At 42.3% G+C, this 15,817-nt stretch overlaps 1 protein-coding gene across 1 annotated transcript; it reads left to right on the top strand.

Moving 5' to 3' along the window:
* The first annotated feature begins 394 nt into the window (after nucleotides 1-394).
* dnmt1 (DNA (cytosine-5-)-methyltransferase 1) lies at nucleotides 395-15,378 on the top strand. The gene is made up of 34 exons (XM_080447607.1): nucleotides 395-586; nucleotides 1,669-1,708; nucleotides 2,011-2,118; nucleotides 2,209-2,455; nucleotides 2,562-2,634; nucleotides 2,802-2,886; nucleotides 2,967-3,091; nucleotides 3,184-3,238; nucleotides 3,334-3,417; nucleotides 3,660-3,769; nucleotides 4,106-4,224; nucleotides 4,347-4,439; nucleotides 4,524-4,675; nucleotides 5,084-5,271; nucleotides 7,039-7,216; nucleotides 7,407-7,504; nucleotides 7,595-7,748; nucleotides 7,846-7,961; nucleotides 8,204-8,405; nucleotides 8,595-8,728; nucleotides 8,833-9,012; nucleotides 9,306-9,530; nucleotides 9,656-9,848; nucleotides 10,111-10,201; nucleotides 10,301-10,438; nucleotides 11,488-11,770; nucleotides 12,238-12,379; nucleotides 13,005-13,171; nucleotides 13,292-13,469; nucleotides 13,556-13,751; nucleotides 13,845-14,008; nucleotides 14,365-14,481; nucleotides 14,898-14,991; nucleotides 15,111-15,378. The coding sequence occupies exons 1-34, from the start codon at nucleotides 540-542 to the stop codon at nucleotides 15,143-15,145; spliced, it is 4,611 nt and encodes a 1,536-aa protein (XP_080303733.1). The 5' UTR covers nucleotides 395-539; the 3' UTR covers nucleotides 15,146-15,378.
* The last annotated feature ends 439 nt before the right edge of the window (nucleotides 15,379-15,817 follow it).

The following is a 15,817-nucleotide window of genomic DNA, read 5'->3' as shown; positions in this document are numbered from 1 at the left end:
CATTATGAGCACTTTAAACCTATAAACTCACTGGAAATATCCGATCTAGGTGAGCTTGTAGATCGGCTATTTCCAAAATAATCTTGAAATAAAATGTGGAATATTTGTAAGATTTTTGAAACATTCTAATAACACAAATCTGGTAGGGGGGCACCCTGGCACAAATCATTTTTAGATGGGGATTTACGGACAAAAACGTATTAATTTGGGGGTCCATGACATGAAAATATTTGAGAACCACTGGTTAAAATAATTTAAAAATCCCCAAAACCCGCAACCCGCACTAAACCGACATTTACAAGCAACTTCACACAAAGAATGAGATAAGCCCAAAGTCGCTTATAATAAGCCGACATGGCAACACTGGTTTCCGCGCGAAAAGACGGCCCGCGCGCGAATATAGCATCTCTGGCATTCAACAACAGCACTGACGCTGATCACACTGCTGTCAACACGGGCGGGCTTTTAACGTCGTTTTATACGGATTTTAAAAACACGATTTTATCTTTTGTTCTGCCACGTTTAGATAGACATTCACAATGCAAAGCAAGACCTGCGTGTCTCTGCCTGAGGATGTTAGGAAAAGGTACAGTAACCTGGATGCTAATGACAATAAACCATCATGTAGCATGCACGCAGCGTTATTGTTCAACGCAAATAACTATCATTACCATGATTATTATCATACACTGTGTTTGAACTCTAGGGTCGTTGCACAACTGTTCTAGCAAAGTGATGCTTCTGAAGTTGGCGTGTACATGCGTTAGTTAGCCGTTTGTAGCTAACGTTAGCCTACTCCCACTTGATAACAGTGGTGGAAAGTAACTAAGTACATTTACTCAGGTACTGTACCTATTTCGGCCGATCTACAAGCTCGCAATGCGTAGCGATGCGACGCATTGTGAGCTTGTTGATCTGCTATTTTCAAAAGATTTTTTAATACATTTGATAACTAAAAAAGCGACATACTGCACAATACGTACTTTCTACTTATACCAATACCTTTGTACTTTTAATCCAGTACATTTTTAATTCTGGACTTTTACTTGTAACGGAGTATTTCTACATTGCAGTATTGATATAAATGAGTAACTTTTCCACCACTGCTTGATAATGACAAGTGTTGCGACGGACGGAGAGATGACAATAACAGTGGGATCGGATCTTTCAAACTGGCAGCTTGTTATGAAGGATGAAACTACGTGGGAGATTTGGCGCCACGCAGGAAGTTTGGTTCCCGGGAAAACAACATTGCTAATGAACTTGATGCTCATTGATGATAGTTTCCGACGTGACTGCTAGTCAGTGGTGTAAAAGTAACTAAGTACATTTGTACTCAAGTACTGTACTTAAGTACAATTTTGAGGTATTTTTTACTTTACTGGAGTATTTACAATTTACTTTTACTTCACTACATCTCAGAGGCAATGTTATACTCAATGCATTCATTGCTTAGAGAGTACTAATGAGCTTGACACTTTTATGACACTTTTCAATCAACACTCCAGCATAATTATATAGTGGCTGATGGAGTTAAAAAATGCTATATATATATATATATATATATATATATATATATATCGCTATTATTTTTTTGGGGGGGGCCCAAAGTTGCATAGCAGTCCACCACTGCTGCTAGCCTTAAACGACTTTAAAATGTTTTCACAGGCTGCAGGTGCTGAAGGAGGAGGATGGCATTTCAGACGAGGTGAGTTCATATGTCTCAATAAATGAAAGCTAGTGGGCTTGGATAGCTTTAATTATCTTTCAAGAAGGACCCACAATTGAACAATAGACTGTCAAAAGTAAAGTTGATGGATTTGGAATGATTTGACATTGTGATTTTCAACATGTTTCTCAGCCGTACTGGGTTGCAAACTGGGTTCTGTCTTAAACTGAATAGCTATCAAATAAAAAATGTCTCTGCTGCATATAGCGACTTTAATATTGTATAATTGTTTGCCATCTAGTCACAACATGCTGTCTTTTGCTAATAAATTCGAATTTCAGGATCGTGTGAAAGAGAAGATCAGGTTGGTTCAGGACTTCCTGCATGTGGATGCCCAGGAACAACTGACCAGCCTGGAGGAGAAGATGAAAAGTTCAGAGATCTCGGTGGTCAGTAACTGTCTGTACATTCTCTCATATTCTCACATTCTCTGATCCATCCTGTGCTCATTGGCCACATGCTCTGTGTGTACCTGACAGGAGGGCTACCTCTCCAAAGTCAAGGCCTTACTGGGGAAAGAGCTGCCATTGGAGAACGGTTCACATGCTGACAGCGTCGAGCAGAACGGGAAGACGAATGGCTTCGCTACCAACGGCTCCCATAAGGATGAGGACGACGGTGAGGAGGAGACCATGGACACCCAGGAGGAAGCCGACACCATGAAGTCCCCTTCTGCTCCCAAAGGGAAGGGCGGACGCAGGAGCAAGGCAGACTCTGACCCCAAAAGTAAGCTCCCCTGAATTTTTGTTCTACACCATCCTATGCCATTTGTAGTGCATTGTGGAAGGTGTAGAACAAAAATAACATGGAGCGTTGTCCTTTTTTCTTCTAGAATCTCCTGCCAGTGCCAGAGTCACAAGAAACAGCGGGAAACAGCCCACCATCTTGTCCATGTTCGCCAAAGTGTGAGTATATCTGTTTAATAAGTTGACGGCATAGATTATTGACGTCAAAGGCTGGCCATATGAAGTCTGAGATCCATATTGAGCCATGCCATTCCCATGTGGCTCCTGAGATCCACAACAAAAATGTCTTACCGTTTTTAGAGTAAAACTTATCTCATTCCTTCCAGTCAAAAGCGCAAGTCGGATGAGGTGAAGGGAGAGGCTACAAATGGACAAAAAGAAGTTGCAGAGGTTAAAGAAGTTATTGAAGAGGTGAGGAACTATTGGCAGTTATTGATACCAGGTCACTGTAAGCATTGAGAGTTAATAACAAGCTGGCTCATATATTTCAGTCTCTGGAAGAGAAACGTCTTAAAGTGGAAGATTCGGGTGATTCTCGAGAAGAGAAACGTCTTAAGGTGGATGAGTCAGATGGTTCTCGGGAAGAGAAACGTCTTAAAGTGGATTCAGACGAAATGTAAGTCTCCTGCCCTTTGAACATGGTCGGGCTCATTATTTTCTTAGTTTTCGAAGACATTTACACAAACTAACTCGTTATTATCTGTACAGCACGGTTTTGGAAGAATCCAAGAGTGTAGCAACTAAGCCAGTCTCTGCAGCCAAGGTAACGCACTATGCATATATATATATATATATTTATAAAAAATGCTATATACATAAACTGTCATGGCTTATTCTCTTTTTCTTTTCCTTCCCCAGGCACCACCCCCAAAATGTCCAGACTGCAGACAGTACCTGGATGAGTCTGACCTCAAGTTATTTCAGGGTGATCCTGATAATGCGGTGAGAAATCATATTCTACATTCATGGTCAGTTACAATATATCTGAGCCAACCTGAATGCTTAAAATTGATCATTTGTCACTTGGATGGATGATTTGTCAGAGATGCAGTAGATTAATTTTTTCCTAATTGTCTTGAGTGTCAAATCAGGCCGTCATACATGCATCTGTCCAACCTGACGAGTGAAACGTTTGTAAAATGTTATCTTATAATTAGTGGAATTGTAACTCTGTGCATCTACAGCTGGATGAACCAGAAATGTTAACTGATGAGCGCCTCTCCCTGTTTGACGCAAATGAAGATGGGTTTGAGAACTATGAAGAGCTGCCACAGCACAAAATCACAAACTTCAGGTGGATACTGCCTCACATTACATCATCAGTCTAAAAACTTGGGTCACCTAAGAAAGGACAAGCAACCATATGTCACATCAGCTGCCTGTTAAAGTTTTTTTAATTGACTTGAATATATCTTGAGGTTGCAGAAGTGGGCTGCCTCTTGTCTCAGTAAAATAATTTACATTTGTGCCGTAGGATTTATCTTCACTATGCCATTGCTAGAGCAACAAGGGTGATTTCCCTCAACAAAGTGGATAGTGATTGTATCTTTTTCCGCCGCTACCGATTGGGCTGTGCTGTTGCTGTGCTGTGGTCATTCTATCTAGCATATGAACTGTTCTGTACTTGCAGTGTGTATGACAAGCGTGGCCATCTTTGTCCTTTTGACGCTGGGTTGATTGAGAAGAATGTGGAGCTCTACTTCAGCTGTGTCGTCAAACCCATCTATGATGACAACCCCTGCTTGGATGGTACTCTTTTATTATTTTTTTTAATGTATGAATCAAAACTCTTTGTAATTGACCCAAAGTTATCTTTGATCAGTACAGCCAAAATGAAGTTTAATTGAAAATACAAATGTGTTTTGTGGTAGGTGGAGTTCCTGCCAAGAAGCTTGGACCTATCAATGCCTGGTGGATCACTGGCTTTGATGGTGGCGAAAAGGCCTTAATTGGCTTCACTACAGGTAGTAACACAAGCCAGTTCTCTCAAATTTGTGTTATTATGTTGGCCTTTCTGTGTCTGATGTGCCAATACTTGTCCTCCACAGCCTTTGCCGACTACATCCTGATGCAGTCCAGTGAGGAGTATTCCTCCATCTTTGCACTGATGCAGGAAAAGATCTACATGAGCAAGATTGTGGTAGAATTCCTGCAGAAGAACCCTGATGTTTCTTATGAGGACCTCCTTAACAAGATTGAGGTTAGGATTGATCTATCCTGGCGTAGCACAACCCCCGAATGGTATATAGTCTGGAACTACACCTCCCGAAATCCGGGAGAGGAAGCAGTCATCTGGTCCTCATTTCCGTTCATGAAAATATATCTTTTTCATTTCTAAGCAAGCTATATATGCTTAGATGATTTTGATTTAAAGGCAGATAAATTTGCGCAACTGTAAAGACAAAACGGAAGTGGGGAGGAGGCATCTTTATCGCTTGATCATTTTCAGAGCTTCCGTGCTCCATACTGTATGACTGAAGCATTTGAAAATTGTGGGAGGCAACAGTCTGGCTCACGAGACTAGGATTGGTCAGAATAATACAACTGTCAAACTTGATGTTAGCTCAGCCACAGCACTGACCAAACTCTGATCTCCTCTTGCCTACAGACCACAGTGCCCCCCGCAGGGCTCAACTTCAACCGCTTCACTGAAGACACGCTGCTGCGCCATGCCCAGTTTGTGGTGGAGCAGGTGGAGAGTTATGACGAGGCTGGAGACTCGGATGAGCAGCCTGTCATCGTTACCCCCTGCATGAGAGATCTGATCAAGCTGGCTGGAGTCACTCTTGGCAAGAGGTGGGGCTCATGGATATTAGGGTGGCATACACAACTGTGTACAAAATGTGTACCGTATTTTCCGCACTATAAGGCGCATCTGAGTATAAGGCGCACCTTCAATAAATTTATTATTTTCATATATAGGGCGCACCGCATTATAAGGCGCATCCGCACTATAAGGCGCACTGAAGGTGCGGCTTATAGTGCGAAAACCAAGGGAACCAATATTGATACATATATATAAGGCGCATCGGATTATAAGGCGCATCCGCACTATAAGGGAGTGCGCCTTATAGTGCGGAAAATAATCAGATCAGAAATTTTATGTTAACATGCCTAGTGCAATTACGGTTATGACTCCTGGTTTACATAAATTTACTCTTAACTTCATATTTTGATAAGTTGTTACATATGACTTCATATCCAGACATGCACATGAAACCTGAAAGAAATCTGAAGGTGTTTAAGATGTGGCCAAATAAGATGGGGTTTGCTTACCCTAAGTAAAAAACTTCTAATTTTCTTTTAGGGGAAATCGGATAACGGACAGCGTTAACATGACCATCTGAATAGCAATAGTATTTTCCTTAATCAGGATTGGTGTGCATGTAAAAGCACTCCCTGTCCCTCCCTAACATTGACCACCTTGAGATTTTTCCCTCCAATGAGATGTGGCCTAGAAAAGATCTAAACTCTTGATGGTTAGAAATTGCACCAGAAAATGAAATTCTGTGTTGGTCATCATCATCATACTTTGCTCAAATCACTAGCAGTGTATGTAGTTAACTCTGACAGAAACAACTAGCCACTCTATCCAGTGACACTTCTTTTGGCAACACTGTTGCTTCAGGGTTTCGAATGTAGTTTCGTTTAGTTTTTTTTTCTTTCTGTACATGTATTCCTGATGCTTGTTTCTTGTTCTCCCTAACGTCTAACATTCCTCTAACATTTCCTAATGCAGCATGCTGTTGTACTGGTAGGTAGGCCTCACTGCGAATGCATCCTCAACTTGTTTGTGGTTGTGTTTTTAAGTGTGAAAGTTTAGGTTGTCTAGTCAAATAGGAACATTTCTACAGAGTTCGTGCTAGAACTTAAAAAGATGTATCTATTTTATGCACATCATTATTACTGTTTGTGTTGGATTTCAGTAGACTGACCATAAAAAAAAATACATTTACATTGCACACCAATATTGTAATGAAATTTATTATGATCAGAAATCTCATTAGAAACTATAGTACACTATAATCAGATGGTGTGAACGGGTTGTAATGACCCATGGATTAAAAGATAAACCAGCACATACCTCTGTTCGGAAGATAATCTCAATTAAAAGTAAATGGGAAAGGAAGGTAAGATTATTTTTTCTCAAGTTATTGAGATGGCTGGGCAATTCTTGAGTTCTCAAATTCATTACTTGGTCTCCCTGATACATGCATTGTATTAAATATTTTATCAAATGGTTCATAAACTGATAACATTTGCATATGCTCTTCCTCCACTGTAATGGTACTCAACAGTGAGTTATTTTTCAGCGTCTTTTGTGTGGGTTCTTTTGTTTTTGGTGTCGAACTGTCAGTCGACTTCTAACGCGAACTCTGTATTGTATACATTTGTACTTTGTCTTGTTTTGTCTGCTTGTTACTCATGTTGCATGGCTCCATCAGCTGATGTGGCTTGTTTAGGGTGAGGGGCTCCATAATAGCCGTAACTTGGACCACCCTCAAATATTATGAGCCAAATTGGCTCGTTCTTTAAACCGCCTCCTTTTATTTACCCCTACAGGAGAGCTGCAAGGAGACAGGCTATTCGCCACCCGACCAAGATAGAGAAGGACGCCAAAGGGCCCACTAGAGCCACCACCACTAAACTGGTCCGCCAGATCTTTGACACCTTCTTCTCTGATCAGATTGATGAGAAAGAGGGTGGAGGCATTAAGAGGCAACGCTGTGGCGTCTGTGAGGTAAGTGCCATAATTAGTTCCGTTTGTTGTTTGTCAGCTAATCGAGAAGCACTTTTTCTTATATCAATGAATCGACACACCAAATCAATTAGCCTGATTAACCACTAAAGCAACCTTTTAGCCACTTTTTAAAAGATTTGACTGCAAGTGGAGGGGGAAAAGTCCTGTTCATCTCTTTTGTGCTATTAAGGTTTGCCAAGCTCCTGACTGTGGCAAGTGTACAGCTTGCAAGGACATGATCAAATTTGGAGGAGGTGGGAAAAGCAAGCAGGCTTGTCGGCAGAGAAGGTTAGACAATCTCTCAGACCATACCTTCTCAAGATGGGGTTATCTGTGGCTTGGAGCAAGTAAAGACTGTTTCCCCCCCCCTGTGTGTAGATGTCCTAACCTTGCTGTGAAGGAGGCTGAGGATGATGAGAACATTGAGGAAGAGGACGTGCCCATATTAAAAGCCCCAAAGAAAAAGGTGTCCCAGTCCAAGAGAAAGAAGCAGACCCAGAGCAAGCTAGCATGGATTGGAGAGCCGGTTGAGGTAATGGCTTAGTTTCCTCAGTTTTGGTTTGCAACAAATTTCCCTGCTTTGTCCAGGAATCTGGTATAATAAATATCTCCCCCTTTTGGTCCCTTAGACTGAGGGGAAGACACGGTATTACAACAAAGTGCGTCTGAATGATGAGGTGTTGGCGGTGGGTGACTGCGTCTCAGTCTCTTCAGAGGACCCAACCATTCCCCTCTACCTGGCACGGTATGTTAATTTTTCAGAAATGTCTCCATGATTAACCACGTAAGCCCTATTCTATACTTAGTCGTACGTCACAAGCTCACAGCACGTCGTAGATCAGCTATTTTCGATAGTTTAGAATTTTCCCTATGTTCACCTATAATTACATGCCCCAAATATGGACACCAGATTGAAAGTGGTTAGGCTAATTTGTGTCTTGAGGTTGTGTGTGTGTGTACATTTCTAACTAAGTCTGTTGGTTGTAGAATCTCTTCCTTGTGGGAGGATAACAACGGCAAGATGTTCCACGCCCACTGGTTCCTTCGTGGTACTGACACTGTGCTCGGAGAGTCCTCTGATCCACTGGAGCTGATGCTTGTGGAGGAATGTGAAGACATGCAGCTCAGCTATGTGATGAGCAAAGTCAGTGTCGTGTACAAGGCTCCGTCCAACAACTGGTTCATGGAGGTACGGGTGCACTGAAGGCTGAGCGCTTGTGAAGCCTAATTTATACTCTGTAGTACGACTGTTTTTCAACGCACAAACTTTTGTCGAGCAACGTGGTTGCATGACTATTTAAGAAATGTGTTTCATGACTTATTGAAGACCTGCATTTGACCTGTATACCAAGCCTTATATTGAGTTTGTTTTCGACAGGGGGGAGTGGAGGAGGACCTGAAGGTGACCGAGGACGATGGCAAGAGCTTCTTCTACCAGTTCTGGTATGAGCCAGTGTGTTCCCGTTTTGAGACTCCGCCCACTTACACGCCATCCGAAGAGTCCAAGTTCAAGTGAGCATCAGTGTTGTTCTGTCACTGTTGAACTTATCAGCTTTGCTGTTCACATTGGTCTTTTTGGTGGCGACGTGTATCAGTTTATGTTCTTTCTTTATTAGATTCTGTGGCAGCTGTATTAAAACGAGGGAAAAGGAAGAACAGGAGACTCCTCGTGCATTTGAACCCTTGGACGACAATGACAGTGACTCCAAGGCTCTGTATGCCCTGGCCCTCTTTAAAGGACATCAGTTCAGGAAGGGAGACAGTGTGTACCTGCCTCCCGAGGCCTTTAATTTCAGGTGAGTGGGGCAGACATCAGTGTTTTTTTAAATGGTAGATTAGAATTTAGTTCTAAACTAGACTGGGGGGGCTTTGTTAAGTTTGCAGGTTGTCCCTGTGAAGACATGCATGTTGGGGAGATGCCCTTGTCTAAAGCACTGGCATTTCAGCTGGAGCTGGTCCTCGGGTGACAGAACCACTGCCTACTCCTCTTAATAGTTAGAATGGGACACATCTCCCCATGGGTGGGGATCAATTAATTATTGGCTGTTTCTGCAACAGTGTAATTGAACGTATTGATGCATTTTTCCAGTGTGAAAGCAGCTAGTCCAGTGAAGCGTACTCACAGGAAGGAGGATGTGGATGAAGAGTTGTATCCAGAGTACTACAGGAAGTCCTCAGACTACATAAAGGGATCCAACCAGGACGCTCCAGAGCCCTTCCGCATCGGTCGCATCAAGGAGATCTTCTGTCACAGACGCAGCAATGGCAAGTCTGACACGTCGGAGGTCAAACTGCGACTCTACAAGTTTTACAGGCAAGTTTCTCCACTTTAGTAATCGGCTCACAATTTATTATGCCACTACAAAATGTCACACATAATTTTTTTGGATGATCATATATGCAAATTGAACCTTGCCGATTGTGTCGTCTTACTTCCAGGCCTGAGAACACTCACAAAGGCGTGAAAGCCGGTTATCACACTGACATCAACCAGCTATACTGGAGCGATGAGGAGGTGACCGTCAACATGTCGGATCTGCTGGGCCGCTGTCATGTCGAGTATGCAGAGGACCTCAATGAGTCCGTCCAGGACTTCTCCAGCGGTGGACCTGACCGATTCTACTTCCTTGAGGTAAGGATCCGGCTCTCCAGTGATAACGTGTTGTATGATATTTTAATCGGGTTTCTTCGCTGTTAGGTGGTCTGAGTGCATGTATGCTTTTGCGGACAATGTGTCTTGAATTGCAGAGGAATTGACTGTATTCCAAAGTGAATTTTGGTAGATGGTTTAAAATAAGTAGCTACACCATATCAATGATATGAAAGTTAAATACCTGGAAGATGGCACTATTCAAATATTTCCTTCGGTCAATTAAGTTGTCGATCACCCACAGGCTTACAATGCCAAGACCAAGAACTTTGAAGACCCACCAAACCATGCCCGCTCAGCTGTTCAAAAGGGCAAAGGGAAGGGCAAGGGAAAAGGTAAAGGAAAAAAAAAAAAGTATTGGTTTTGTCGTCAAGTGTCCTGAAATGTCAAACTGTTTTGCTTCCTGAAATGTTAATCAAACTGTTGCCTATCAGGTAAAGGCAAAGGAAAGTCCTCTGCTGCACTGGAGAAACCAGATGCTCAAGAATCACAGACACCTAAAGTGCCTAAGTATCGCACGCTGGATGTGTTCTCAGGCTGTGGCGGGCTGTCTGAAGGCTTCCACCAAGCTGGTGAGTGCTCCTCTTCTGGCAAAAGACACTTAACCCATTAACTCTTTCACTGCCAGACTTATTTCTGGCTGCGTGCACCCACTGTCAGCGATTTTTCGATTTTCTTACCTTTTGAAAAAGCGTATGTTGCTTTAATAATAAAGATAACGTCAGCCTAGTCGAGCGATGATGATCTTCCATTTTCCCGTGTTTCTGAACACCTGATTTTAACGGAAATCCTGAGCTTAACGCACACTCCATGAATTGAGTATGTGATTCAGTGGTTCTCAAACCTTTTTCATGTCAAGGACCCCCAAAATGATATGTATTTGGCCGCAGACCCAATATTTGACCCCGTATTTGGCAGAGGTAACCACGCTTGCCTCGGATCTTACTTTGTTTTGTTTTTTTTGACCCAAAGACCAAGGAGATTTTTCAAAGATCTAGACTCCTATCCACTTCCTTGTTAACTTAAAAATTCTGTATCTCGGCTCCTGAGTACTTTTTTTCTCAATGAAAAATCTCTGGCATAAAACTGCAAAAAATCTGAAATAATTCTGGCAGGCAATGTGTTAAGACCGGGAACGCATCGGTAATTTTTTTTTTAGCTAAAAATCTTTATTTTACACTTTGGCTATTCAAAAATAGCAGATATACAAGCTCATGTGCCGCGCTACGAGCTTGTAGATCTGCTTTTTTTCTTTTTGTTGCCAGACCCAAGGGGTCGGTCGGTCTGTCCCTCTTTTCCTCTGCACACACGTCATGCGAAGTCCGGCCATTCATATTTCAACCACTAGGGGTCTCCGAGAAGCACCTTTTTCTAGTTTTTAAATGTGTGCAAATCTTTGAATATATATTTTAAAGCTAAATTTTTTTACTGAAATCTTTGCTTCTGGCGGTCCCTGGATCAAAATATTGAGATAGGGGTGGGCGTGCAGAAATAAAAGAACGCAGAGCTCTAACCTCTTGCACACCTACTCCAAAATTTCTATCAGAGTGGCTGCAACGTAGCGTCTTAAAAAGAAATACCATCTTTGGCATGTGTAATGATGAATGCTATCTGCCCTCAGGTATCTCTGAGACTTTGTGGGCCATAGAGATGTGGGAGCCTGCAGCGCAGGCCTTCAGGCTCAACAACCCCGGCACCACAGTGTTCACTGAGGACTGCAACGTCCTGCTCAAGTTGGTCATGTCTGGGGAGAAGACCAACTCTCTGGGCCAGAAGCTGCCTCAGAAGGGAGAAGTGGAGATGCTTTGTGGAGGCCCCCCATGCCAGGGCTTCAGTGGAATGAACCGTTTCAACTCGCGCACTTACTCAATGTTCAAGAACTCCCTGGTGGTGTCCTATCTGAGGTTTGTTGCTAGAACATGGATTTAAGTCACAAGAATATATCGTCAAATTTATATCTTCGCTGTTGGGCAGAAAACTTGTAGATCATTTTTTTTGTTTTTATAATTTCAATTAGTAATCCCTTTTTTTTAAAAAAACTATCAATTAATACGATTAATGATTGTGTCACACAAAGTAGCAAAAATTGCATAATATGCTATTGGATATTAACTAAATGCTCAGCTTGTATACGCCAGGTGATTAAATCTGTCTGGCTGTGGGTTTTATAAATACTTAACCAATAAAGTATTAATGAACTTGTGATGAAATGACTACATTGGAGCCACTGGAACACACATTGTTTTTCCATTTGCTGAAAAGTAACGGTTTAGGACATGCAAGGATTCCACCCAACAGTGACTATAGTCACTTAGTCTGAAAGCGTTTAGCAAAAAACGGCATGCCATGCTAAGTTTCCTCTTTCTTGCAGTTATTGTGACTACTACAGACCCAAGTTCTTCCTGCTTGAGAACGTGAGGAACTTTGTCTCCTTCAAAAGCTCCATGGTCTTGAAGCTTACCCTACGCTGTCTGGTGGCCATGGGTTACCAGTGTACATTTGGTGTCCTTCAGGTGGGTCTGAATTATACACCTCCTGGTGGTGACAAGTACCTACCAACCTTCTCCAAAACTGATTAGAAAACGCAAGACATCTGGCCCTTCCTTCCCTATGACACCCTGGCCAATGCTCCAAGCATCCTAGACCCTTCCTGGCTCCCAAGCTGTGGAATGAGCTCCCTCCTCAGACTCAAAACTCTTGACACTACCTCATCCCCCAGCAGTCTGTATTCTTTTATATCAGTAGTTGATGCCTATCGAGAAACACTAGTTGTGTTATCCAGATGTATGTTGGTTGCTTGTACACTTATTATTTTGATGGCATCTGTGGACATTGGACAAGTAAACGACATACATTGAAGTATTTTTTTAGATGGTATACGACAGTTGTTGGGTTCAATGTCTGCCTAATATCCTAGTTAATTCATAGCACTTGATTGTTTTCTTTGCACTGTATTAATATTTACGTAACAAATTTACGGTCTTGACTAGGTTCATGCCATTCACTTCATACCAGGTTTTACTTTATAGGTGGTTCTGTGTAAGAGCATCTGCTAAATCATGCCTGAATTGTATTTCTATTATTGCAACAGGCACTACTAGCCCATACCAATATGATTAACTCTTGTCGTCCCCTCAGGCTGGTCAATACGGAGTAGCCCAGACCCGCCGCAGGGCCATCTTCCTGGCTGCAGCTCCTGGGGAGAAGCTTCCTCTTTACCCCGAGCCTCTGCATGTGTTTGCTCCCAGAGCCTGCTCTTTGAACGTAGTAGTGGATGACAAGAAATACTTCAGCAACGTTACACGGTAACCAATATCTACCTGGATTTTACTGTATAATATAAAAATGCTATTTTTGCTGACTGTTTGCCCCAGAAGGGGCCACTAGTTGTTCAAGTGGTTCATAAATCATCTGTCCTTCTACAGTGGCAATGGAGGACCATACAGAACCATCACCGTCCGAGACACAATGTCAGACCTGCCCGAGATCCGCAACGGAGCAGCTTCCTTGGAGATCTCCTACAACGGGGAGCCGCAGTCTTGGTTCCAGAGGCAAATCAGAGGAACACAGTACCAACCCATCCTCCGAGACCACATCTGCAAGGTTGGCGTCCTCCCACTCCGCCAAGGTACAAGTAGTGCAAATGTGCTTTTATTGAGAGGGTAATGACTGACGCTCTGTGTTCTCAGGACATGAGTTCTCTGGTTGAGGGCCGCATGCGGCACATCCCCTTGGCCCCTGGCTCTGACTGGAGGGACCTGCCCAACCTTGAGGTTCGGCTCAAAGATGGCACCATGACAAAGAAGCTTCGTTTCTCGCATCCTGATAAAAAGAATGGACGCAGCAGCACTGGTGCACTGAGGGGTGTTTGCACCTGTTCGGGAGGTATGGAAATTAGTCTCCCTGATGAACTATGACATTGCAGTGATTGAATGAGCGAAAGATGGTGATGAAGTTGTTTTTTATGTATCGTTTCAGGGGTGCCATGTGACGCTGCAGACAGGCAGTTCGGCACCCTGATCCCATGGTGTCTGCCTCATACTGGGAACCGCCACAATCACTGGGCTGGACTCTACGGTCGTCTGGAATGGGATGGGTTCTTCAGCACCACTGTCACCAACCCTGAGCCCATGGGCAAGCAGGTATGTGTGTCCTATTTAGCATGTTTTTCTTACAATGCTGATGCGAAGCAAATTTCTTGAAGACATTTAAAAGTATTTAAGAGATGCTACATGCAGGTAAAGCTGCTTTTGTATTTTAAAATTGATTCTACAGTTCAGACAAATCTGTCCTTTGCTGATAACAGCACATTCTCCAAAAAACAGCAACAGCAGTCTATCGTATAAGTGTGATAGTGCCAGTTACGAAATTCTGTTAATAACTAAGATAAGTCCTAGTTTGTAAGCTTGTACAGTGTCACTGATTCTGTATCCCTAGTCGGTGTGTTAGGGATCCCTCTGCTTGGCAGAGTTGACTAAACATGTGGTGTTGATTCCAGGGCCGTGTTCTGCATCCTGAGCAGCACAGAGTGGTTAGTGTGAGGGAGTGTGCACGCTCTCAGGGATTCCCTGATACCTACCGCTTCTTTGGGAACGTTCTTGACAAACACAGACAGGTACCGTCGGTCCACTGATCTCATTTTTGAGAACATAAATATTTTTCAATGGTAGTAGAGCGCATTTGACATTTACAAGCATGATTTTAAGATCATTTTAATTATAATCGACAGTAGAGCGCATTTGACAGTTAAAAGCATGATTTTAAGATGATTAGATTATAATTAATTATAATCGATAGTTTTTAATATGTCAACTGTGTTCAGTGGCACCTTTTTGTATATTATGGAGATGTTTAAATCATATGATTTGTAATTGTTTGTTTTAACTAATGACAGGTTTTCCACTACGTGTCTCTCTTGCTATTCCTGTAATTCTTATATTTAAACATTTCAAATAATCACTCCCAACTGTTGCCATGGACTCAGCCACGGACTACTCATAGCCTTTTTTATTTTTTTTGTCACTTTCGAAGGTGGGAAATGCTGTGCCTCCACCGCTTTCCAGAGCCATAGGACTAGAGATCAGGAGATGCATCTTGGAGAGGATTAAAGAAGAGAGTGCCTCAGGTGAGCCCATAAATGTTTAGCATGCTGATTACATGTTAAATAATTTCTACGCCTAATTCATTCTCTTCAGTGGTTACATGTAAACATACATATTAATGAGTACCACCTTTCCCCAACAGAAATCGTGAAGCAGGAGATGGAGGTCTTGGATTAGGCCTTGTTCCCTTTCCAGTAAGAATCGAATCCGCAACCTGATGCTGAAGCGTCAGGAAATAATTTTTAATGAGATGGCTTTGAACCTTGTTGGACATTCTGTGCAGTACCATTCCATGCTTGAGTTTCTAAATGTGGTTTTAAGTGTATTTGGAAATTTTCACACAATGTGGAATAAATTGTATGTAGTTTTTATATGTTGTAATATTTCAAATAAAGCTCTTATCAAATGGATCCTTGCCTCAGCTCTGGTTAATATCATGATCTCAACAGAAATTGTGAGTGAAGTGTAATTAAACATAATCATGTTTCACCTCTGTTCTCTGGACTGGTTGGTAGAGTAACTACACAAGCATCAACAAATGACTGCATCGTTCCCATAAGCAAGAACTTATACGGACAGGACAGTCTGCCTTCTCAGTTAAGGGGGTAAAGCTTTGGAACTCTTTGCCTACGGTTCTAAAACTAGAGACGGATGGTAATGTGTTTAGAGGACTCAAATTATGGTTGCAATCAAATCAACTGCTCATGATTGAGTCCTGTTTTCACTAGTTAATGGGTCTGATTTTGGTGATGTTAATTAGAGTGTGTATATATATATTTTTGTTGCACCTGATTGGGGTTACTCCATTTTAGAAAAGCTTCCTGTGGACAAGTGTTGAAAATTAGCACT

This window comes from Gymnoscopelus braueri (genome assembly GCF_963280865.1).
Source record: "Gymnoscopelus braueri genome assembly, chromosome: 13".
Lineage (NCBI taxonomy): Eukaryota > Metazoa > Chordata > Actinopteri > Myctophiformes > Myctophidae > Gymnoscopelus > Gymnoscopelus braueri.
Note: the sequence above shows the minus strand (reverse complement) of the source record. Positions and strands in the feature narration are given on the sequence as shown.